Genomic DNA, 25000 nt, shown 5'->3' on the forward strand with positions numbered 1-25000 from the left:
GGATTTGTGAGTCAGTTTGAAGGAGCCCTAAACACGGTCAAATACAGTGCTGGAGGCTAGTCCTCTGATACATATGATGCCACAGAGCCTACCCAGGGTTCCTACAAGTTTCAACAAGTCACATTTGGTAGCTTTTTGTCATCCTTGAGGTGATGAAATTAGGGATTCCACTGCCATACAGACAAAAAAGTCTGAAGGATAATTCATATAAAATAAATAAGTCCCATAATTACTCAAAAGTAGTTTATTAATTTCCACGTTAATAGATGTGGTCAGACTGATTTCCGTGCAGGATGAGCTAATCTCATTTTTAAGACCTAGCACCTCATTTTTAGACCGAATAACAAAAAATGTGGGCCTTTTTAGGCCTTATAAATCTGCCTGCTGGATTTTACACTTTAAGGCTTTTTAAGACCAGCGCAGGAACCCCGTAGAGTGCTGGAGGCTAGACCTCTGATACATATGCCACAGAGCCTACCGTCCCTGCCAGGTCCCAACACTTTGGATGTCACCCCCCTCCCGCCCCCCCACCCCGAAGCACGAGAGACTAAACATATCTGGAGATGATTATTCTTTGTTAGTGTAACAGCACACAGTAAAACACCAAATGAAGTCTGCATATTTTAATAAAGCTGCAGACGATAACATACTGTTTGCCTTGAGGAGAATAAAGCAACTCGCTACTTAACTCAAACTCTTACAAACCGACACTTGTTTTTGTTGTTATGCAGCACGTTGTAAGGCCCAGGGGCCCATCAAAACATCACCGTATTGATTAAGTCGTAAAAGCGGAAAGCTGGACCCGTCTAAGCTGACCGGAATCGAAGCTAAAAAACGCCTACGAACCAGACCCAAACTAAACCGCTCGTAACGTTAGAAACATGACGATCAGATGCTGAAGAAGGATGCCGTTTGATAGGTGACACCTTGACGTTTTGTGTGGATCACGCTCAGATCATCGTTCAGAATAACATACCACACATGACAAGTCATCAATAATCAAATGAATAATAAAATAAATGCAGTTAAAACCCCCTTCTTCTCCTCTGCTAGTTCTAGGCGACTTGGAGCTAACGCTAACACTTTAGCATTCTGAGAGACACTCGCTGCACCACAGAGGAAGAACCTCAGCTAGGCTAACTCCACACCACAGAGGAAGAACCTCAGCTAGGCTACATCACCACACCACAGAGGAAGAACCTCAGCTAGGCTACATCACCACACCACAGAGGAAGAACCTCAGCTAGGCTACATGATCACACCACAGAGGAAGAACCTCAGCTAGGCTACATCATCACGCCACAGAGGAAGAACCTCAGCTAGGCTACATCATCACACCACAGAGGAAGAACCTCAGCTAGGCTACATCATCACACCACAGAGGAAGAACCTCAGCTAGGCTACATCACCACACCACAGAGGAAGAACCTCAGGTAGGCTACATCATCACACCACAGAGGAAGAACCTCAGGTAGGCTACATGATCACACCACAGAGGAAGAACCTCAGCTAGGCTACATCATCACACCACAGAGGAAGAACCTCAGGTAGGCTACATAATCACACCACAGAGGAAGAACCTCAGGTAGGCTACATAATCACACCACAGAGGAAGAACCTCAGGTAGGCTACATAATCACACCACAGAGGAAGAACCTCAGCTAGGCTACATCATCACACCACAGAGGAAGAACCTCAGCTAGGCTACATCATCACACCACAGAGGAAGAACCTCAGCTAGGCTACATCATCACACCACAGAGGAAGAACCTCAGCTAGGTAGGCAGTGTTTCCTCTACATGCATTTATTGGTGGCGGGCCGCCACGAATGAATTTCCTCCGCCATGAATTGAACATTTTAGCTGATTAAAATATATCTGATCCTAGATCAGCGCTATAATGGATGTTGACTAAAAGTGCACCTAAATCCACGCCCATCTCTCTCTAACCGCTGATCCAAAATCAGATTAATGACATTCAGAGAGCAAAAAAAAAAAGACTTTACAGAGCAGCGAAAATGATCTTATTAAATGTAAGCGAGTAATTGTAAAAAACCTTTCCTATCTACCAATAACTGAAGGCAACTATCTTTCCCATAGAGTGATTCGTTACCCTTAAATATAATCCCAATTAGATATTAATCCTCAGTTATTCTTCACAACTGACCAAACCTCTCACTCATTGCGCGGCAGATTCAGACTGTATCATTGTTATTTTCACACACGACAAACATGTGACATGTTCCAGTTTTATTCTTTTGAGAAAAAAAAAAACGTTGTTTTGAGCGCGCGTGCGCGTTTCATGCGCGTGCACGTGAAACATTCCTGGAGGAAACACTGGTAGGGATGCTCCGATTCATCGGCCACCGCTTTAAATCGGCCGATTTCACTCCAAATGACTCGATCGGTGATCGGCAAAAATGGCAGATCGCAAAAACCGATCTTTTTTTTTTTTTTCCTGGGGAAGACAGATAACTGAACAGAAAACATAGGAGGACGTAACAGTATGTAAACCATGAAGGCCACGTTTATGATGTCTTTTATACAGCCATATCACTGACTTGGGCTTCAGGCCCTAACTGGGTGATAGGCCAGACTTTTACTATGCCATAAAAATGGGTCTGCGTTTGCTTGGTGCCTAATGGATCAAAACTTTTGTCTAAAAAGCAAAAAATATGTAGGCTATCCAGTCAGTAGGCCTACAGTTATGTATTTAAAAAAAAATCGGTATCGGTATCGGTTGATCTTGAGGAAAAAAATCGGTGATCGGTATCGGCCCCAAAAATCCAGATCGGAGCATCCCTACAGCTAGGCTACATCATCACACCACAGAGGAAGTCCCTCAGCTAGGCTACATGATCACATCACAGAGGAAGTCCCTCAGCTTTGAGCAGATCTGACGGCCGCAGGACAGACAAAACAACAATTGCAAAGTACAAAAACCCCAAACTCAAAACAAACCAGCCACCTGGAGACACACATAGGGGCGGGGGGGGGGGTGCATTGGTGGCGGGCTGAGGTGGTGTTTTTAGAAGGTAGCCTCTTCAAAGGGATGTGTTGTTGTCGGTGGCGACGGGCTGTGATCAGCCAGGCGCGAGCACCCAGCCGATGCTACGCTGGAGGAACGTACTTCTCTCTGAACCCCCCCCCCCCCCTCCCTACTTCTCTCATCTCTGGTATGTTTGTAGTGTGCCTCGCCCCCCCACCTCCCTTCCTGATTTAGGCCTTGTTTGATCAGAGGGGTGTGTGTGTGTGTGTGTGTGTGTGTGAGGGGTGGCGTAGGTTACAGGTTATTATCCTGCGTTTGTCTCTCCTGTCCGCTTCCATTTTGTCTCAATATCAAGGCTACTACAGGGTGGAGGGGGGGCGGGAGGGGTGCAAGGGAACAACCGGTGACTTCAGATAAGGCCAACACAGCATTCTGTAACCAGGGGAGGCTGGAGGAGGTAGAAATCGGAGGACGGGGCTCATTGTAACGCACAGGAACGGAATGAGGAATGGTATCAAAACGAGTTGTTCATGTGACATTCAGTTCCGTGCATCACAACGAGCCTGTCCCCCCCCCCCCCCCGGTGAGCCTCAGAGACCACCGACCACCTCCGGCAACAGCCTAGCCCTTCCCTAGGGCTTCAACCCCCTCCTTTTCTCCCTCACTCACTCCCTCCCTCCATCCATCCCTCCCTCAGCCACCACCACTACCACTACTACCTACTGTTCTACCTCCTCCATTTCTCTCACGTAATCTCTCCCTCTCCCTCCCTCTCTCTCTCTCTCCCACTCTCTCTCCATGCTGGGGGGGGACCGTATTCCGACACCCCGTATTTCACAACACCCCCGCCTCCTCCCCCACTCCTTCCCTCCCTCCCTCCCACCATCTCTCTCTCTTTCTCCCATGTCGCTTCACTGCGGCAGCCTCAGACAGGAGTGTATTTCTTCCATCACCTCCCTCCCTCTCTCCCTCCCTCCCTACTCCCGCTCCAGTGCCCCAGCCCCTGGAGTCAGCCCCTGGGGGGGGCTGCTGGGTGAATTATTGAGGGCATAAAAACGCTGGGGCTAATGGATCCTGAATACACACACAGCATTACGCGCCCCTGCAGCAGCCCCCCCCCCGCCCCCCTACAGCCACCAACCCCCCCCCCCTGCAGGCCCTGCAGCCACCAACACTGCTACACCCCCCCCCCCCCCCCCACACAGCCACCACCACCACCCCCCCTGTAGGAACAGAACAGAGGGAGGGAGTGGGAGGGGGAGAGAGGGAGGGAGGGGAGAGAAACAGAGGCAGGGACTCGAGGAGAAACTAGGGGAGGGGAGGTAAGGGAGAGAGGGAGGGAAGTAACAGAGTAAGGTAGATAGAGGGAGGAGAGAGGGAAAAGAGAGAGGGGAAAGAGAGAGAGAGGAGCGGGCCTACAGACATGAGCAGGGGAGCGGGGGAGGGACACAGGAGGAGAGGAACAGACAGAGACGGACTGAGGAGAGATAGGACGAGGGAGGGATGGAGGGAGGAGCTCTCCAGGGTGGTGGAAGAGCTGCAGCGCTGTGGGTGACAATGAGGTGAGGCCTCTCCCTGCCTCCCCCCTCCTCCTCCCCCCTGCCTGCGTGAGCTCCACTCCACACCCCCTTTCTGGAGATGACATCCCCCCGTCAGGCCTTCAGGCGTGCTCCTGTCAGGTGATCTGTCCTTCCTACTTCCTACACCTGGCACAGTGGGGACCTGACAGGAGGAGTCGTACAGGTGGAGGTGTGTGTACAGGTGTCTGTCCCTCCTGTTGTTTTGTGTGTGTGTGTGTGGGGGGGGGGGGGGGGTATTGTTGTGTGTGTGTGTGTGTGTGTGTGACTAAATCTAATTAAAAAATGTAGAAGAGAAAAACACAGAGAAAAACACTAAAACTAAAACAAACCTCTAACCAGCACCGCGAGAAAGAACAAAACTCCCCGTGAAATGAACAGAACGAGAAAAAAAACAAAAAAACAAAGAAACAAAACAGAAAGAAGAAAAATAGAAAATAAGCCAAGAATGACGAGTTAAAAAAAACGAGAGAAGAAAATAATGAAAAGCCTAAAGCGGTAAACTGCGGCGTCTGGGATAGACTGTCACCAGGGGGACTGTCACAGACGCAGCTACTTCCTGGGGGGGGCAGGCGGGGGAAGGGGGGGCAGGCAGGGCGGGGGCGGGGGAGCAAAGTACACTTCTCCTGCCTAACTTATGCAAATGCGCCATAATAGAGCACTGCTGCCTGACAAATTAACTACTCAGAAGAGAGAGAGAGAGAGGGGGATGAGAAGAGGAGAGGGGAGAGGGGGAACGCATGGCGCCACAGCTAAATGAACACGTCTTCGGCTTCTGAAATAACGATGTTGTCGCCTGTCTCGGCTGTACGCGTCGCGTCGCCGGAGGGGTTGTCATGGCAGCGGATGGTGTTCGCCACGGAGACGACGCTTCTCGAAATAACAACCAGGTGATCAGACGCGGCGACCACCCCCCCCCCCCCCCCCCCCCACAACAAAAAAAATATTAATCTATTTATTGACGGTTCAAACGAAGGACCGTGACATTTAAATTGTTTAGATTTAAGTCAATTATCAGAGGCTTTTGTCCAAAGCCGCCTTACAATCATTCCATTTGTCTCCGTAAGTGAGCCCCGCTGTACATCCGTCATCCTAAGACCCCGCTGTACATCCGTCATCCTGAGTGCAACCTTCCAGAAGAACAAGTGCCACCGGCAGTCACAGTGCTGGTAATGTTAGGATGTTAGAGGGTGGTAATGTAGGATGTTAGAGGGTGGTAATGTAGGATGTTAGAGGGTGGTAATGTAGGATGTTAGAGGGTGGTAATATAGGGTGTTAGAGGGTGGTAATGTAGGATGTTAGAGGGTGGTAATGTAGGGCGTTAAGGGGGGTAATGTAGGGTGTTGGGGAGGGTAATGTAGGGTGATGTGTAGGGTGTTAGAGGGTGGTAATGTAGGGTGTTAGAGGGTGGTAATGTAGGGTCTTAGGGGGTGGTAATGTAGGGTGTTAGAGGGTGGTAATGTGTAGGGTGTTAGAGGGTGGTAATGTAGGGTGTTGGGGGGAGTAATGTAGGGCGTTGGGGAGGGTAATGTAGGGTGTTAGGGGTGGTAATGTAGGGTGATGGGTAGGGTCTTAGGGGGTGGTAATGTAGGGTGTTAGAGGGTGGTAATGTAGGGTGTTAGGGGGTGGTAATGTAGGGTTTTAAGTAGGGGTGGGCATCAATTATCGACGATCGATAATTGATTGATAAGGATCTTGGTCGATCACAAAATATTTTGCTCGATAATCATTAATAAATTGAGTGAAAATTAGTTTGTCCACGTTATGTGTGAGAAATGAACTTTGCATTTGCCTTCGCATTGAATTTCGCAACGCAGTACGGCATTTTTATTTATAACGTAAAATGTGTTTTTAAGTTAAACAATTTAGGCTACTCACTGCCTTGTTTAAGAGGATTGTTATCTGACTGTAGTGTCTAGTTTGAATGTGAATGAATGAATGTGTGCAATAGCAACTCAGCATGTGGGCAGCCTACTGGGCTAACGCTATGGCTCGCAGATATCTTTTTCTAGCGAAATGCTTTGTGAAATGGAATGCCTGGAAGGAATACAAGAATAAAGTTTTTTCCCCAAGGAAAACATGCTTGTTATTTCTGCCCTAGGCGTTGTTTTAATGAAAAAAAAGCTTATCAATTAATCGATAATTGATCGTTAATTCTTGTGATTATCGAAAAAGATCGTTTGCCCAGCCCTAGTGTTAAGGGTGGTAATGTAGGGTGTTAGAGGCTGGTAATGTAGGGTGTTAGGGGTGGTAATATAGGGTGTTAGGGGGTGGTAATGTAGGGTGTTAGGGGGTGGTAATGTAGGGTGTTAGGGGTGGTAATGTAGGGTGTTAGGGGGTTGTTGGGGGTGGTAATGTAGGGTCTTAGGGGTGGTAATGTAGGGTGTTAGAGGGTGGTAATGTAGGGTGTTTGGGGGGGTAATGTAGGGTGTTAGGGAGGGTAATGTAGGGTGTTGGGGTGGTAATGTAGGGTGTTAGGGGTGGTAATGGAGGGTTTTAGGGGGTGGTAATGTAGGGTGTAAGGGGGAGCAGACGTCTCAGGAGGAGAGCCTAGTGCTATATAATAGACCTTCTTCCAATAATCAATCAATAATTTATAATAATCTAGAGATATATTGAAATATAACATAATCACGTTTGGTCTGATTCCTACGACTGTATCCAGGGTTCGGAGCTGGAACGGAGCTGACAGTCACCTGACTCAGCTGAAACCCCGCCCACCCGGGCAAGCCAGCCAGCCAGCCAGACAATCGCAAGCTTTCTCTGAGGCGCTGCTGGCTAGAGCTGTGTTTTGGTTGGCCGGTCGTGTGTGTCTGCAGTACTGAGGAAGACAAGATGGAGGCTGGGAGTCTTCCCAGCTCGCGAGGGAGGGAGGGAGGGAGAAGGAGGGAAAGAGGGAAGGAAGTGAAGTAGCTATAGCGTCGACTTGCTGGTAAAACGTTCAGAAGGGGAAAAACGATTGAAAGATAGAAATATACACGTCTCTCTGACAGCTAGAGTAAGGACTCCTGCCAGCTCTATTCATAGCGTTTCTCCAACATCCAGTATGCTGCACCCTCCCCCCTCGGCTCTCAACTCACCCCCCCGCCCCAACATGACGGTGGCCTTTCAGACAGGCATCCACATATCTCTATAACCGCCCACCTCAGCCAAGACACAAATAGAGCTCTCTCCTGGACCGGGACCTGACTAACACCCCCAACCACCCCCCACTCACCACCGTGCCCCTCCACCCCCCCACACACCCCACTTTCCACTCCCCAGCCTTTCCATAACCCCTTTCCCAGTCACATGTCTCTACACTTGTGTGTGAGTGTGTGTGTGTGTGTGTAGATCATTGTTGCTAGAACAAGGCTTCTGAGAACACATCTGATCTGCTTCAGCAATATGTACTAATGAACGTCACACCAATAAAACAACGTTTTCTATTAAATTAAAATGAATACACCCGATAATGCTTGTTGAACCGGCAGTGAATAGACAGTTGGTAGACAGTGAATAGACAGTGAATAGACAGTGAAGACAGTGAATAGACAGTGAATAGACAGTGAAGACAGTGAATAGACAGTTACAGTGAAGACAGTGAATAGACAGTTAGACAGTGAAGACAGTGAATAGACAGTTAGACAGTGAATAGACAGGTACACAGTGAGCAGACAGTGAATAGACAGTGAATAGACAGGTAACAGGAAGTAAACAGGAAGTGGACAGACCCTGGAGGTGCCTGAGGAGGGAGGGGGTCTTACCTTCTTCCTGTCCCTCATGGAGCTCTTCCCCCGGACCATGATCTTACATCCTGTCTCCGCCTCCAGCTGCTTGGCCGTCAGCCCCCGCGGGCCCAAGATCCGGCCCACAAAGTTATACTGGAGGGAGGGAGAGAGAGAGGGGGAAGGGGTTATTATTACAGAGATATAAGCATGTATTTCTCATTTCAGACGGCGATGATGTTCATGGTGAGGTGATCAAAGGTAATTGGCGGCACATGAAGAGCGTGTCAGTGTGTTGTCCCGTGTAACCAGCGGTGAGATGTCGTTAAAACCAGCAGCTCTATATCCTGTGTGAGGTATGCGTTCCTCAAGCACCCCCCGTTCAAACCCGTGGCGTTTAGAATATATAGTGTATCATTTTTTTAAGTGTAAAATATAATTGCCACATTTTATTTTTCCAATTATAATCATATATTTTTTCCCCCGACATGAACCACAAGGCTGGACGACGTGTGTGAGTCATTTCCCGTTACCACGGCGACCCCTGTGGCCATGCATCGTCTCTCTTGACCTTTAAAAAATCCCTCTTTCTTTTCTTTCTTCCTGGAGGAAGATGAAGAAATGAAATGAAGGTAGGAGAGAAGGTAGAGAGGCCTGGGTGACTGACTGTCACACTGGACCAAAGGGATTAGTGCAGAAAGAAAGAGAAGAGGGGGGAGACAGACTGATTTAGTAAGTCAGAGAGAGCGAGAGAGAGTGAAAGAGAGAGAGAGATGGAAGAGAGAGAGAGATGGAAGAGAGAGAGATGGAAGAGAGAGCGAGAGAGATTGAAGGAAGAGAGAGAGAGATGGAAGAGAGAGAGAGAGAGATGGAAGAGAGAGAGAGAGAGATGGAAGAGAGAGAGAGAGAGAGATGGAAGAGAGAGAGAGAGAAAGAAAAAAAGAAAAAATAGAGGGAGAGGAGAGGTGAATGATTGTGAGGTGAAGGCTTTGTTTGACACCATTTTCCTCCTCATCATCCCCCCCCGCACCCCCTCACCCCCCCCCCGCACCCCCTCAACCCCATTCTCTGCTGAGTGGCTTTGCGGCTTTGTACCCAACAGGAGTGTATTTACTCTGGTAATCCTCCACTTCAAGCTGCCTTCCACTGGGATAAAGGAAGAATGTGTCCAAATAATCCACAAACAATTCCTTGCCCAAATAAGAACAGGAGAGAGAGGGAGGGAGAGAGAGAGAGAGAGAGGGAGAGAGAGAGAGAGAGAGAGAGAGAGAGAGAGAGAGAGAGAGAGAGAGAGAGAGAGAGAGAGAGAGAGAGGGAGAGGGAGAGAGAGATAAGGGGAGGAGGAGGAGTGTGCCACCAACCGTTGGGAGATATGTTTGTTTATCTGGATACAGATCAAACAGGCGCATCCTCCATTACGTTCCACACATCACAACATGAGCCCGTCCTCCGATTTCTACCTCCACCGGCCTCCCTGCTCCATGTACCACCTGGCAGGTAGAGGGACTCTCCACTCTACTTAGACATACTACAGGCCTTTAGGTCACTGTGTGTGTGTGTGTGTGTGTGTGTGTCAGAGCTGGGGTCAAGTCAGGGGGAAGGCTAGGCCAATGTCTGTTCAGTGAACCTTAATCCCTGGACTGGTGCGGTGTGACAGAGAGAGAGAGAGAGAGAGAGAGAGAGAGAGAGAGAGAGAGAGAGAGAGAGAGAGAGAGAGAGAGAGAGTGTGTGTGTGTGTCCTCCTGTCCTCTCCCTGGTCACCCAGCAGCTCCCAGCATGCTGTGGGAACGCAGGAGACTGCTGTCTGTCCACATCACTGAGCCAGCAGCAGACGAGAGGGAGGGATGGAGAGGGAGGGAGATAGAGAAGGAGAGAGAGGGAGGGAGAGAAGAAGAGAGGGAGATAGAGAGAGGGAGAGAGAAGTAGGGGGAGAGCGAGAGCAGGCGCTGAGTAGTGACAAGGGCCAGATCTCAGGATGTGTGTGTGTGTGTGCCTGTGTGTGTGTGTGTGTGTGTGTGACCAAGCGACATCAAAGGTGCCGCAAGTCTAGGACAAGGCCGACTGGAGCTAATAGCTGCCTGCCTGCCTGCCTGCCTGCCTGTCTGCCTGTCTGCCTGTCTGCATTCATGTGTAATCCATTCCCATGAATACATCTTCTATGATAGTTGACAATAATTACTCTGTTAAAACAACCTATCACCTGAGACCAGCTTAGACTCTGGCAACCTGGAATAATAGATGGAGACAATATAGGAGTCTTCCTCTCTCTCCCTCATCCCTCCCTCCCTCCCTCCCCTCAGACTGACAGAGGAAGTCAATGCTCCCATGCCATGAATATGTTGATGCTGATTGGACGTGACAGAAACAAGGGCTTCTGGGAAGGAGGGGGGGGATTGCTCACTTTGAATTCTGGTATAAGACAGTAATTACAGCCAGAAGGGGGAGGCACGCGCGCACACACACACACACACACACACACACACACACACACACACACTCTCTCTCTCTCTCTCTTGCTGCTCACTGTCCTCCAGGAGAAATTCCTGGGAGTCCAGAAATGTCGGCCAGCCCAGCGCTTCATGAAACATAAGACAGAACCAACCTCTGGACTCTGGGAAAACACCACCTTTAACCAGGCAGGGCCACACACGTGCACACACACTCTCCCTCTGTCTCTCTCTCTGGAGGGTACTGAGTTGGTTAAAGGCCAATCTGCCCCCCCAGCTATCAGCACGGAGAAACAATCCACAGTCAAATGGCTGACCTATCACAGAGCTGGAGGCTGAGTGTGTGTGTGTGTGTGTGTGTGTGTGAACCTGCCAGGAGCTTTGACAAATGAAGACAAGTGAAGCTAGAGCTGCACCTCTCATAATAGACACACACACACACACACACCCTCAGATAACCCCCCTTAATCTTTCTAAAATCAAAGCTGTCCAGTTGTGATAGAGAAGAGGTCATCAGGCAACCACAGGACAACCAATCATCTGAGGCCACACACACACACACACACACACCTGTTCCCCCCCACATAACACACATGTCCACACACACATCCACACACACCTGTTCCCCCCACATAACACACACGTCCACACACACCTGTTCCGCCCACATAACACACACACACACAGCTGTTCCCCCACATAACACACACATGCACACCTGTTCCCCCCACATAACACACACATCCACACACACACGTCCACACACACCTGTTGCCCCTAGGGATGCTCCGATTTATCGGCCACCGATTTAAATCGGCCGATTTCACTCCAAATGACTCGATCGGTGATCGGCAAAAATGGCCGATCGCAAAAAACGCCTTTTTTTTTTTCTTCCTGGGGAAGACAGATAACTGAACAGAAAACATAGGAGGGCGTAACAGTATGTAAACCATGAAGGCCACGTTTATGATGTCTTTTATACAGCCATATCGACTGACTTGGGCTTCAGGCCCTAACTGGGTGATAGGCCAGACCTTTACTATGCCATAAAAATGGGTCTGCGTTTGCTTGGTGCTTAATGGATCAAAACTTTTGTCTAAAAAGCAAAAAATATGTAGGCTATCCAGTCAGTAGGCTTACAGTTATGTATTTTTTTTTTTAAATCGGTATCGGTATCGGTTGATCTTGAGGAAAAAAATCGGTGATCGGTATCAGCCCCAAAAATCCAGATCGGAGCATCCCTAGTTGCCCCCACATAACACACACACCTGTCCCCCCCACATAACACACACGTCCACACACACACGTCCACACACACCTGTTGCTAGGGATGCTCCGATTTATCAGCCACCGATTTAAATCGGCCGATTTCACTCCAAATGACTCGATCGGTGATCGGCAAAAATGGCCGATCGCAAAAACCGTTTTTTTTTTTTTTCCTGGGGAAGACAGATAACTGAACAGAAAGCATAGGAGGACGTAACAGTATGTAAACCATGAAGGCCACGTTTATGATGTCTTTTATACAGCCATATCGACTGACTTGGGCTTCAGGCCCTAACTGGGTGATAGGCCAGACCTTTACTATGCCATAACAATGGGTCTGCGTTTGCTTGGTGCCTAATGGATCAAAACTTTTGTCTAAAAAGCAAAAAATATGTAGGCTATCCAGTCAGTAGGCCTACAGTTATGTATTTAAAAAAAAATCGGTATCGGTCCCAAAAATCCAGATCGGAGCATCCCTACCTGTTGCCCCCACATAACACACACACACACACCTGTTCCTCCCACATAACACACACCTGTTCCCCCCACATCACACACACACACACACACACACACACACACACACACACACACCTGTTCCTCCCACCTAACACACACACACACACCAGAGGCCTGCAGCCTTCACAGGACCTCCACCACTCCGCTGAGCCTCCCACCCCCTCCCCCCCCCTCCCTCCCTCCCCAGGGACGCTGCAATCAGCAGACATGGCAGCCGCTTGGCTCTCAGGAATAATGGATGAGATGAGGTCTCTCTCTCATATCCCCCCCGCCTCCCCAGGTTAGCTCTCTCTTTTTCACTCCCTCCCCCTCTCAGTGTTTCCTCTACATGCATTTATTGGTGGCGGGCCGCCACGAATGAATTTCCTCCGCCACAAATTGATTCAGTCCACAACAAAAACAAAAAAAAAGTTCTCAAAAAATAAATAAAAAATAAAATCTGAACATTTTAGCTGATTAAAATATATCTGATCCTAGATCAGCGCTATAATGGATGTTGACTAAAAGTGCACCTAAATCCACGCCCATCTCTCTTTAACCGCTGATCCAAAATCAGATTAATGACATTCAGTTGACGACGTGACACAAGGGCTCCTGATTGGTCTAAATGTGAACTGTGGTATTATTGTTATTGTGTACAGGCCACCGTAGTGACATCAGGGGGGTATTCCATCAACATCGCTAAAGGGAAAATCCAGGTTTAGTCTGATAAATCTCGCGAGAGTTATCAAAAATAAGCCAGGATTTTCCTTTAGCGACGTTGATGGAATACCCCCAAGGTCAGGTGGGCAGGTTACGACGAGACAACAAGAGACCGGTATTGTAGAGCTTACAGAGCGAGTTAAAATAAAGACACTTACATTGAAATACAGAAGGACTCACGTGTATGTTTAATAGAATAACACGACATGGTGTCAGAAGTCCTGTAAGTGAGTGTTAAGAGTTAGATCGGCCGACAAGTGTCATTTGAGCTTGTGACGGTGAGAAGGGAGAAGAAAAGATGGATGCTAATGCTAACACGGGAGCAGCTGCAGTCCAGAGAACGGCGCCAGTTTCAAGTGCTACGTTAGCAGACATTAGCAAGTAAAAAAACGATTCTTATGTGCCGTCACTTTAGCAACGACACAGTATTGTCAAGGGGAAAAGAAGGGGAGACGATTTTTTTATTGACAACGGAATTACATGCTGGAAAAACATGCAGCTAAAATTCAGGGAACATTTGGACAATAAGAGACACACAGGAGAAGTACGGGAAAACAGGGCTCATGTGGGTCTCATCAAAGGTAAGAGTTTGTTTTCTTTAACTCAGCTGATACTCAGCTGTTTACCGAATGCTCCATCTGACTGTGATTTTACTTCTGTAATGTGGTGGGTTGACATAATTCACGCACGGAACTATAGGTTGAGACTATTGTTCCGTCCGTAGTACCCAAGTTGTTTAGACTGTTCTATTTACTGCTTGAGTGTGTTGTTGACAATCGTTCATGTCCTTCATTAAACGTTTAGCTTTGTCATTTGATACGCCGCCTACGACTACCATCTCTCTGCACTACAGTAAACAGTTAATCAGTAACGTTAGCCGCTTTTGTGCTCATGTAGGCCTACTTCGTATTATATTATAGCTGATGATCTTTGTGTGTGTGTATGTGACTGTCAGTCACAAGTTTATATTCTGTATATTCATATTATTATTTTTTGGGCCATCCTCTAGTTTTGGCTGTGATTAGAAAAAAAAAGAAAGAAAAAAAAGCGCGGTCACGGCCATCCGCCACCATTGTCAAATTTCGTGGAGGAAACACTGCCTCTCATATCTCCTCCCCCTCGGTTAGCTCTCTCTCTCTCTCTCCATCATATCACCTCCCCCTCTCCCCAGGTTAGCTCTCTCTTTCTCACTCCCTCTCCCCCTCTCTCATATCTTCTCCCCCTCTCTCTAGGTTAGCTCTCTCTCTCTCTCTCTTTGAGGAAGCCTTCGTCATGGCAACAATCTCCTCTCTCTTTGAGGCGTCGCCAGTTTAGAGACCTGGGACCTCTGGACCACGCCCTTCTATCTCTGCACACACACTCACATACCAACAAACACTCACACACACACACACACACACACACACACACACACTCACATACCAACACACACTCACATACCAACACACACTCACATACCAACACACACACACACACACACACACACACACACACCCTGCAGAGGGCCTCCCAGGACGTGGGGGGGCTGATGGTGACATTAAAGGGTCTTTGTTTCACCCCCTGTTATCTCAGCTCCACAGGGGGTGGGGGTGGGGGGGGGTGTGTGGGTGTGGAGAGAGCCACGGAGTACTCTGCACTAGCAGAGTTAACTAGCTCCCCTGGGTGTGTGTGTGTGTGTGTGTGTGTGTGTGTGTGTGTGCGTGTGCGTGTGTGTGCGTGTGTGCACTTCTGGAAGAAAGAAAGCAGAAAGTGTGTGAACGTTTTGTTTGTCTCCGCTTGCCGCATATGAAAGGAAGAGGAAATAAGGTCACGGTCCTGTGGAGGCGGGGCTTAGCGTGGCGAGCCGCGCGGAATACCGATCAGCCATTTGTCACGGGCGGGATACGAGTCGCACCGCTTTCAAAACAGGAAACCAGGAAAATCAACTATAAATATAGATATGCTGCTGCTGCTGTTACTGGGCTTCCTTCACCTCTCCAAGCCTTCCCTTGCTTTCTCCCTCTCCACCACCGCTACACCCTCTCAGTCACAGCTACACCCTCTCCACCACCGCTACACCCTCTGTCACAGCTACACCCTTTCTGTCACAGCTACACCCTCCCCACTAATACTACACACCCTCTCGGTCACAGCTACACCCTCTCCACCACCGCTACACCCTCTCCACCACCGCTACACCCTCTCCACCACAGCTACACCTCTCTGTCACTGCTACACCCTCCCCACCATGCTGGGTGTAGCCGCTACACGCTCCGCCTCTCACACCGTTCAGGGTCCATCATTAATTCATCTCTCAATGCTAATACTGCAGCCACATCCTTCACCTCACCTGTTCTGTTACGGCCCCCCCAGAGAGAGAGAGAGAGAGAGAGAGAGAGAGAGAAAGAGAGAGGGGGAGGGAGGGAGAGAGAGAGAGAGGAGTGAGAATTAGACTGGTGACATTTCGCTCAAAGCCCAGTAGACTTCAAAGCCTTCCTGAGCACATCCAAGCATTTAGCGGCCTAATCCTTTCGCCTTTGATAATTCTGTTTGGGTTTATTTGGGGATGGAGGGAGGAAATGCAGTGAGAGAGGAGAGAGGGGGGGGAGGGGGGGGTGGGGGACAAAGTTCATGGACTCAGTAATAAGACCCCCAAGAACCAGTGGAAGAATCCCAATAACATGTTTTTTCTCTCTCTCCGTGTTCACCTGAGCAAGGAGGTCTATTAGCATACGTCAATAACACCCAGATCTCTGACAAGTCTGAGGAGGAGGAGAGGAGAGGAGGAGGAGGAGAGGAGAGGGGGGGAGAGGAGAGAAGAGAGCAAAGGAGAGGAGAGGGGGTGGGGTGAGGAGAGGAGAAGAGAGGAGAACATAGAAGAGAAGAGGAGGAGAGGGAGTGAAGAGAGGAAAGGAGAGGAGAGGAGATGACAGGTAAAGAATAGGACAGGAGAGGTGAGGGGAGAGGAGAGGAGAGGAGAGGAGAGGAGAGGAGAGGAGAGGAGAGGAGAGGAGAGGAGAGGAGAGGAGAGGAGAGGAGAGGAGAGGAGGGGAGTGGAGGGGAGGAGAGGAGAGGAGAGACAGCACAGAGTTAGCAGACGCTAGTGTGACGCTAACACAGCCCTTCCCTCTCCTGAGGAGATTCTAATGACAGCCTCTCTGAACACATGACACGTAGGATGGTAGTGTGTGTGTTGATACAGGTCGGCTGGGTGTTAGGGGAGTGTGTGTGTGTGTGTGTGTGTGTATATGTGTGCATGCGTGAAGGGCAGAGTGTCAAACGAGGGAGCGCTTAAATACAGCTTTAATAAAACTGGAGCAAGGGAGTCAGTGTATGTATGTGCGTGTGTGTGTATATGTGAGTGTGAGTGTGCCGACAGCCCTTCGTCAGCAGCAGTCTTGCTGTGTGGCAGCAATGAGGAGTGACGTCTGTGTCACGTTTAATCGCCATCTCTCTCTCTCTCTCTCTCTCTCTCTCACACACACACACACACACACACACCTCGGACCACAGGTCTATTAGCTCCTTTGATCCCTCAATGAACAAGCTGCTCCGTTTACGAGCCTCTGTGCTGCCGGAGTAATGGCTGTAGACACACACACACACACACACACACACACACACACACACACACACACACACCCCACAAACTTTGCTGCAGTATCATAGCTTCTTCATCATCATCATCATCATCATCAGACAGGGCTGCTACAGAGAGGATGTGATCTCTCATCTCCAGACCCATTAGGGCACAGCAGCATATTCTCAGTGTGTGTGTGTGTGTGTGCATGCGTGTGAGAGAGTATGTGTGTGTGGTGTGCAGCGTGTGTGTGTGAGCGTATGTGTGTGCGAGAGAGAGTATGTGTGTGGTGTGCAGCGTGTGTGTGTGAGCGAGCGTGTGTGTGTGTGGTGTGCAGTGCTTGTGAGTGTGTGTGTGGTGTGCAATGTGTGTGAGAGTGTGTGTGTGTGTGTGTGTGGTTAATGACGTGGGGGGGTCTCATCTCTCTCCAGTCTGATGAGTAATGACCTGAGTCCCTCAGGGGGCGTGGCTTAATAACCTGAGTCCCTCGGGGGCGTGGCTTAATGACTTCCACCACAGAGGGACCATCAGAACCCCTCCTCTTTCCTCTCCTCCTCTTCTCTCTCCTCCACCTCTCTGCTCTCCTCCTCTATCCTTTCCTCAATCTCTTTCTCCGTCCCCTCCTACCCTCTCTTTGCGTAGCGCTACGAGGCTAACCCACAGTTAGCAAGAGAAGCTAACTCTCTGCTGTCTGATACAGATGGTGATGGGGCTCTAGACGCTAACCGCTAGCTAGCTAGCTTGGCTAGCCACAGACCTGCTGGATGCCGTGGAAACTGAAAGACCTTGACGGGTCATTATTACACACACACACACACAAACACCTGCAATAAGTCACTCTCACCTCAGCTCTCTTCCCTCTCTCCATCAATCTCTCTCTCTATCGCCATCATTCCCGTCACCTGCAGTAAAAGGATGCCTACTTGTCGCAGCTCGCACACACCCACACCCACACCCACACAGAGACACACACACCCACACAGAGACACACACACACACACACACTTCTTGTCCACCTGCTAACGTGCGTGTTCGCAGTGGCATCTAATTACAGTACCTAGCAGCCAAGCTCACTGAGGTAACACACACACACACACACACACACATACACCCACACACACCCACACACACACACACACGACCGACCGTTAGAGGGAGGGGCTGGTGAGGCCGTCTTTCCAAAAAACAGGCCTAGAGCATTCTGGGAAAGAATCAAACGAAATATTTAACAGCGATGACACGCCTGCCCTCCCTCCTGACGTCCAGGGGGCTGAACCCAGCCAGAGCAAACAACCAGCATCTTCTTCTCCGGTCCCATGCATAACCAACAACAACGACAACGACAACAACAACAACAACAGGCTCTCCTCCGTCGGCGTACAGCGTCAACACCGCCACAGCGGAGAGGCTGAAGCACAGCTGCCATTTTGTTGCTGAACCGTCAAACTGTTATGACAGGAAGCTGGGAGGAAGTCGCTTTTTTTGTTTTTTATTTCTTGATTTTTAGATGCTTAACTGGAGAGGTTCTGTCGTGAAACACCGCCGGGGGGGTTGGGGGGAGGAGAGGATGGGGGGGGGTAAGCCCGGGGACGCCAGACGACTGTCAGAACAGCTGTCACCGTGCCGACTGGGCGCCACAAAATGATTCTTTTAGCGAAGTAAACAACATAAACGCCATGACAACAACATCGACGCCGCCTGACTCCAGGGAGGGGCGGAGACAAACAGGGGGGGGGGGGGGGGGGAGAGGAGGGGGAGGAAGAAGAAGAGGGAGGTATTCAGAAGCGTTCATTGGAGTCCTCCTCCCAGAAGCACATCTGTGAGAGTTGTTGTTGTTGTTGTTGTTGACGGCAGCTGAGAGACGTTTGATCGTCGGAACATCTGAGTGTTTCAGACTGGAGGGGTTAACCCTTCATGTTAAACACACAGAGGTGGGGGGGGCGGCTGATTGGCTGAGAGGTGGTGGAGATCGGGGGCCGTGATAGGCAGAGGAGACAAAGGCAGCGTGACAGAGAGCAGTGAGGAGGTTTAATTGAAGGACGGCGTTATCAGAGATAAGAGAGAGAGAGAGAGAGAGAGTCAGGGAGGGAGGGAGAGGGAGAGAGAGGGAGAGAGAGAGGGGGAGAGAGAGGACACAGGGCCGGAGAGAGAGAAGGAGAGAGAGTGTTTCAGATAAACTGCCAATCAAACTGTCACCACGCCAGTCATGTGACGCTACGCTGAGGTTAGGAGTCTGATGACATCAGCAAAATGTCCCTGAACACACACACACGCAGGCAACAACACACACACAGGCGCACATACACACACACACACGGGCAGACACACATATGCAGGCACAAACACACACACACACACACACAAGGGCAGACACACACATGCAGGCACAAACACACACACACACACACACACACACACACACACACACACACACAACAAGGTGTTTTTGGCAGGACAAGTAATTCTGGTGGAATTGACACGCTGCACTGCAGTAAGGGACCAGGACAATCTAATTACCTGGGACTGGGGGGGAGGGGGGTGGGAGACAGTGTCAGAGGACGAAGGGGGGGCAGATATGGGAAACGGATGTGAAAGAGGGATGGGGGGAGGAGAAGAGGAGGGGGAGAGGGGGAAATGAAGACAAGTGTTGGCCGGATGGCAGCCGCGTCAAGCTGCCAACAACTCAATATGTTCAGTTGGAACGCCGCCGCCGCCGTCCTGGGAGCCCTGAACGCTAGGCTACACGCTAGGCTACCACACTAGGCTACCACGCTAGGCTACCATGCTAGGCTAAGGCGCTAAAGTACACACTAGGCTACCACACTAAGCTAAGGCGCTAAGCTACACACTAGGCTACCACACTAGGCTAAGGCGCTAAAGTACACACTAGGATACCACACTAGGCTAAGGCGCTAAGCTACACGCTAGGCTACCACACTAGGCTAAGGCGCTAGGCTACCACACTAGGCTACCACACTAGGATACCACGCCAGGCTAGCTAGCATCTGGGGTGGACTAGGGGAGGACTAGGGGGGGCTAGGGTGGTTTGGGGCTCTCTGTCCACTAGGGGTGGGCATCAATGATCGACGATCGATAATTGATCGATAAGGATCTTGGTCGATCACAAAATATTTTGATCGATAATCTTTTTTTAAAAAAAAATTATAATAATAATAATGGAAATTAGTTTGTCCACGTGTCACCAGATTGCGTTCGTCTCTCACCCCTGAACATGTTAACATGATCATCTTTCTGAACAAGAACCAGTAGGCCAGCCACCTACAGTCTCTCGCTGGAGTTTAAATTTAAGTTAAGCTGGACGCTCTTAAGGACGCTAACGTTTTCAGTCATCCTCCTATTTGTGAGTAACTGTTTTTTTTACTGCTCCTATGGTGAGTTACTTATTTTCTATATTTTTATTTATAACGTAAAATGTGTTTTTAAGTTAAACAATTTAGGCTACTCACTGCCTTGTTTAAGAGGATTGTTATCTGACTGTAGTGTCTAGTTTGAATGTGAATGAATGAATGTGTGCAATAGCAACACAAATAACGTTTTTTCCCCAAGGAAAACATGCTTGTTATTTCTGCCCTAGTTTTTTTTTTTTTATTAATGAAAAAAAAGCTTATCAATTAATCGATAATTGATCGTTAATTCTTGCGATTATCGAAAAAGAAATTTTTACCGTTTGCCCAGCCCTACTGTCCACTGACCCTCCTCTCCACACGCTGTCTGAAACCCTGCTAACTTGTAAAACGGGGCTCTGTGCAGCTGAGAGGAACTGAAGAGGAACTGAAGAACCAGCCTCCCTGATTGACCCATCCCCTTATCTCTCAACACCTAATCTCTCTCCTCCTCAACCACACCTCCTCTGCTAAAGCGTCTTACTACCGGTCCGAAATTCAACTCTCTGACCCAAGGAATCCATCTTCCTCACTCCTCAACCCAGCTGCACCCCCCTCCTCCTCGTCTGCGGATGACTTCGTCACCTACGCACTTTGAAAAGAAGGTTGGTCACATTAACAGCTCCTTTTCTCTCCACCTCTCACCATCACTGCTTACCACCCCTCCCAAACCCGCTGCCCTACACTCTAGTCTCTGGTTCATCAGCTGTGTCCTCCCTCTCCCCCCGGAGATATTCTAAAACCGGTCACGTCTAAACGGGCAACCACCAGCCCCCTCGATCCTACCCCCCCCCCACCCCCCACCCGCCTTCTTCACCAATCCATATACAAAGACCTCCTTCCCTTCCTTACCACAGTAATCAACTCCTCTCTAACCACAGGATCTGCCCCCTTAAGACAGCCGGAGTCTAGTCTCTTGTCAAGAAACCAACTCTTGACCCATCTGCTGTCCACCAACTACAAACATCTAAAACCCTATCTTCTTCAGAACAACCTCCTCGACCTTCACCAATCCGGCTTCAAGGCTGGGATTTACTGAAACTGCTCTCCTTGTGGTCTAGCATGGTAACTGGTCAGAGCATACATCCCTGTTTCTTGCTTCATGACTGATGGATAGATGATCCACTTATTTAGACAAATGTATTTGTTGATAGTGGCTTTGGATAAAGGCTAAATAGCCACAATGTGAAATGTACAGTGGGAGAGTTCAGACACACGTAGGGCTGGGCAAACGATCAACATTTTTTTTCTTCGATAATCACAAGAATTAACGATCAATTATAGATTAATTGATAAGCTTTTTTTTCATTAAAACAACGCCTAGGGCAGAAATAACAAGCATGTTATTTCTATGCCCCTGGTTATGGAACGTCGCGATGGAATAGGATATGCTGGCTCGACTATTTGCATGAGCGCACGAAATCCTCTACCCTCGACAAAACTGAGTGGCAGAATATCTGTTTCGATTAATTTGCAGATGGCCATCGTTACTTTCTCTTCTCGTTGTGCATCACACCTCCCGCGTATTAGATGAGACGTGATGGAGGGCTGAGAAGGTAGCGAAGGAGCAATCAGGGTCGGATGTACTGTTTGCAGGTGGTATTTCATCGGGGTCGTCGTCGTGTTGTATTTATATGTCACTGCGCAGTGTTTGCAATGAGCGGAGTAACTTGTTGCATCATGCCGTACTGCGTTGCGAAATTCAATGCGAAGGCGAATGCAAAGTTCATTTCTCACACATAACGTGGACAAACTAATTTCCACTCAATTTATTAATGATTATCGAGCAAAATATTTTGTGATCGACCAAGATCCTTATCAATCAATTATCGATCGTCGATCATTGATGCCCACCCCTAGTATGTATGCACACACACACAGCTAACAAATGTAGAGACCCTCCCGGTCAGTATATTAACAAGAGGAATGGTCTCCTCCAGATAACATCAACCTCTGTCTCACATGTCTGCTACATTACTGCCTTAATATGGACGAGAGTGAGTGTGTGAGTGTGTGTGTGTGTGTGTGTGTGTGAGTGTGTGTGTGAGTGTGTGTGTGTGTGATGCTCAGTGACTCATCTGAGCCACAAGGGGGAACCCAGATAAATTTAGGTGTGTGTGTGTGCCGTTCTGACAGAACATGTTATTGAGTTACACCCCGTCCCCCGCCCCGGAGAGAGGGGGGCTTCAGAGGTCAGCTGAGGATTCATGTACGTGTGTGTGTGTTATTCCAGACAGGTTCTCTGGTGCCACAGAGAGACATGCCATTCCATCTCCCGTCAGCCGGCATAGAGGTTAACACACACACACACACACACACACACACGTATGTATGTACCAGAGGAATATTGCTCCATGACGCATTACCTCTAGAGGTGAACAGGTCCATTAACACACACAGACACACACACAAACACACACACAGAGACAACATCTATAAGAGGAAGGAGGGGTGCTGTATATCACAGCTCCTGTTCACCTCCAGAACACACTCTGACCTTCCAACAGGCAGGGCTACCAACTACTGATTTACTCTAGGGGGGACTAGGATGGACTAGGATGGACTAGGGTGGACTAGGGTTGGGTAGGATGGACTAGGGTGGGTTAGGAGAGACTAGGGTGGACTAGGGTGGGGTAGGATGGACTAGGGTGGGGTAGGGGAGACTAGGGTGGACTAGGGTGGGGTAGGGGAGACTAGGGTGGACTAGGATGGACTAGGATGGGGTAGGATGGACTAGGGTGGGGTAGGGGAGACTAGGGTGGACTAGGATGGACTAGGGTGGGGCTAGGGGTGGACTAGGGGGCTAGGGGTGGTTTGGGGGGCTAGGGGAGGACTAGGGGAGGTTTGGGGGGCTAGGGGAGGACTAGGGTGGACTAAGGGGGGGCTAGGGGAGGTTTGGGGGGTTAGGGGAGGACGGGCCAGGCCTACTGGGGTGTGTGCTCCTGGTTTATCAGCTCTGTCAGGGAGAAAATGCATTTCACGGCTGACTGGCTGCTCTGCTGCCTCCCCTCCACCACCGCCCTAACCAGCCCCCCCCCCGGCCGCTGGTGGGATTAGGAAGAGAAATGTGGCTTCTAGAGAGGTGACACAAGCATCCTTCTGTGCCGTTACCCCGCCCGCCTGGGATTAGTCACACACACACACACACACACACACACACACACACACACACACACTACATCCAGACAACTCTGTCGAAGCGTTTCTGTCATCTCCTCCAGTTTTGTCTGTGTGTGTGTGCTCGTAGATATGTGTGTGCATGAGTATGAGTGTGTCCTTGCTCTCTCCTCTCTAGGCCATTCAGGGAGTTGAGTGGTCAAGCTTCTATGTTTCACCTCCCGGGGTATTTTAGGAAAGGTACTTTTCACCACCACCCACCCCCCCTGCCACCCCCCTCCTGCTAGCTGGGTGTGTCTTGTTTGTCTAATTCAACTCATTCAGCCACAGAGTCGTTCAGACATGAATAACATCACATGCAGCCTGGCTGGCTAACAGCTACGTAGCATCGCTGCTGGAGAAAGGCCTCTCTTCTGTGTGTGTGTGTGTGTGTGTGTGTGTGTGTGTGGGAGAAAGGCCTCTCTTCTGTGTGAGTGTGTGTGTGTGTGTGTGAGTGTGTGAGTGTGTGTGTGTGAGAGAGAAAGGCCTCTCCTCTGGCCTTCAGTAACAATGAGGCCATAAACTACCTTTCCTCTGGTCTGAATAGAGGAGAAAGAGAGAGGGATGGAGGGGGGGAGAGGGACGGAGGGAAAGAGAGAGAGTTCCAAGGAGACTCCAGTGATTAAGTGGGACCATTACTCCCCTGTGCTATGGAACCATCCCGCTAGTAGTCACCACGGCGATTGCCTGCTGTCACCACGGCGATGGCCATGGGCAAGGGCAACGCATGGTGACACACACACACACACACACACCTTACTCAATCACATCGCTGCATACCCAAATATGTGTGTGTGGGCGTGTCTGTGTGTGCATTTGCATGTGTAATGTGTGTGTGTGCGTGTGTGTGTAAATGTGTAGTGTGTGTGTGTGCGTCAGGGTACTGTAGTGTGTGTGTGTGTGTGTGTGTGTACGTACGTCGGGGTACTGCAGTGTGTGTGTGTGTGTGTGTGTACGTACGTCGGGGTACTGTAGTGTGTGTGTGTGTGTGTGTGTACGTAGGGGCGGCTGTGGCGCAGGAGGTAGAGTCGCCGTCTAATGATCACAAGGTTGGCAGATCAGCGGTTCGAGCTCCGGCTGGCCACATGTCGAAGTGTCCTTGGGCAAGACAATGAACCCTGAATTGCTCCCAGTGAGCGGGCCGGCGCCTTGCACGGTAGCTTGCCGCCATTGGTGTGTGAATGTGTGTGTGAATGGGTGAATGAAAGGCCGTTGTAAAGCACTTTGGAATAAGGCGCTATATAAGTCAGTCCATTTACATTTACCATTTGTACGTACGTCAGGGTACTGAAGTGTGTGTGTGTGTGTGTGTGTGTGTGTGTGTGTGTACGTCCGTCGGGGTACTGTAGTGTGTGTGTGTGTGTGTGTGTGTGTGTGTACGTCCGTCGGGGTACTGTAGTGTGTGTGTGTGTGTGTACGTACGTCGGGGTACTCCTTCACGGGGACGAACAGCTTCTCCTGCAGGTGGATGACGGTGCCCTGGGCCTCGGGCAGCTCCAGAGGGTGCTTCTCCACCAGGCCGTTACTGTCGCTGTACATGTCCTTCCTCACCCGGTTGATCTCTGCAACACACACAAACACACACACACAGGTTAGACACGCAGGAACACACACACAGAGAGACCGTGGAGGGGAGTGAGTGTGTGTTGGTGTTAGCTTAGACCTAGCACTCCTC

The 25000-nt window shown here is 49.6% G+C and overlaps 1 protein-coding gene across 1 annotated transcript in view; it reads right to left on the reverse strand.

Annotated features, from left to right (window-relative positions):
- The window catches only part of qkia (QKI, KH domain containing, RNA binding a), an 86540-nt gene that overhangs the window by 38177 nt on the left and 23363 nt on the right, over positions 1-25000 (reverse strand). The window contains exons 2-3 of the mRNA XM_080534789.1: positions 24748-24887; positions 8312-8428 (exon numbers count right to left, since the gene is read on the reverse strand). Of these exons, the coding sequence (XP_080390915.1) occupies positions 8312-8428; positions 24748-24887 (257 nt within the window). The remainder of the gene's footprint in view (positions 1-8311; positions 8429-24747; positions 24888-25000) is intronic.

The sequence above is a fragment of the Nansenia antarctica genome (assembly GCF_963989245.1).
Source record: "Nansenia antarctica genome assembly, chromosome: 1".
NCBI classification, from domain to species: domain Eukaryota; kingdom Metazoa; phylum Chordata; class Actinopteri; order Argentiniformes; family Microstomatidae; genus Nansenia; species Nansenia antarctica.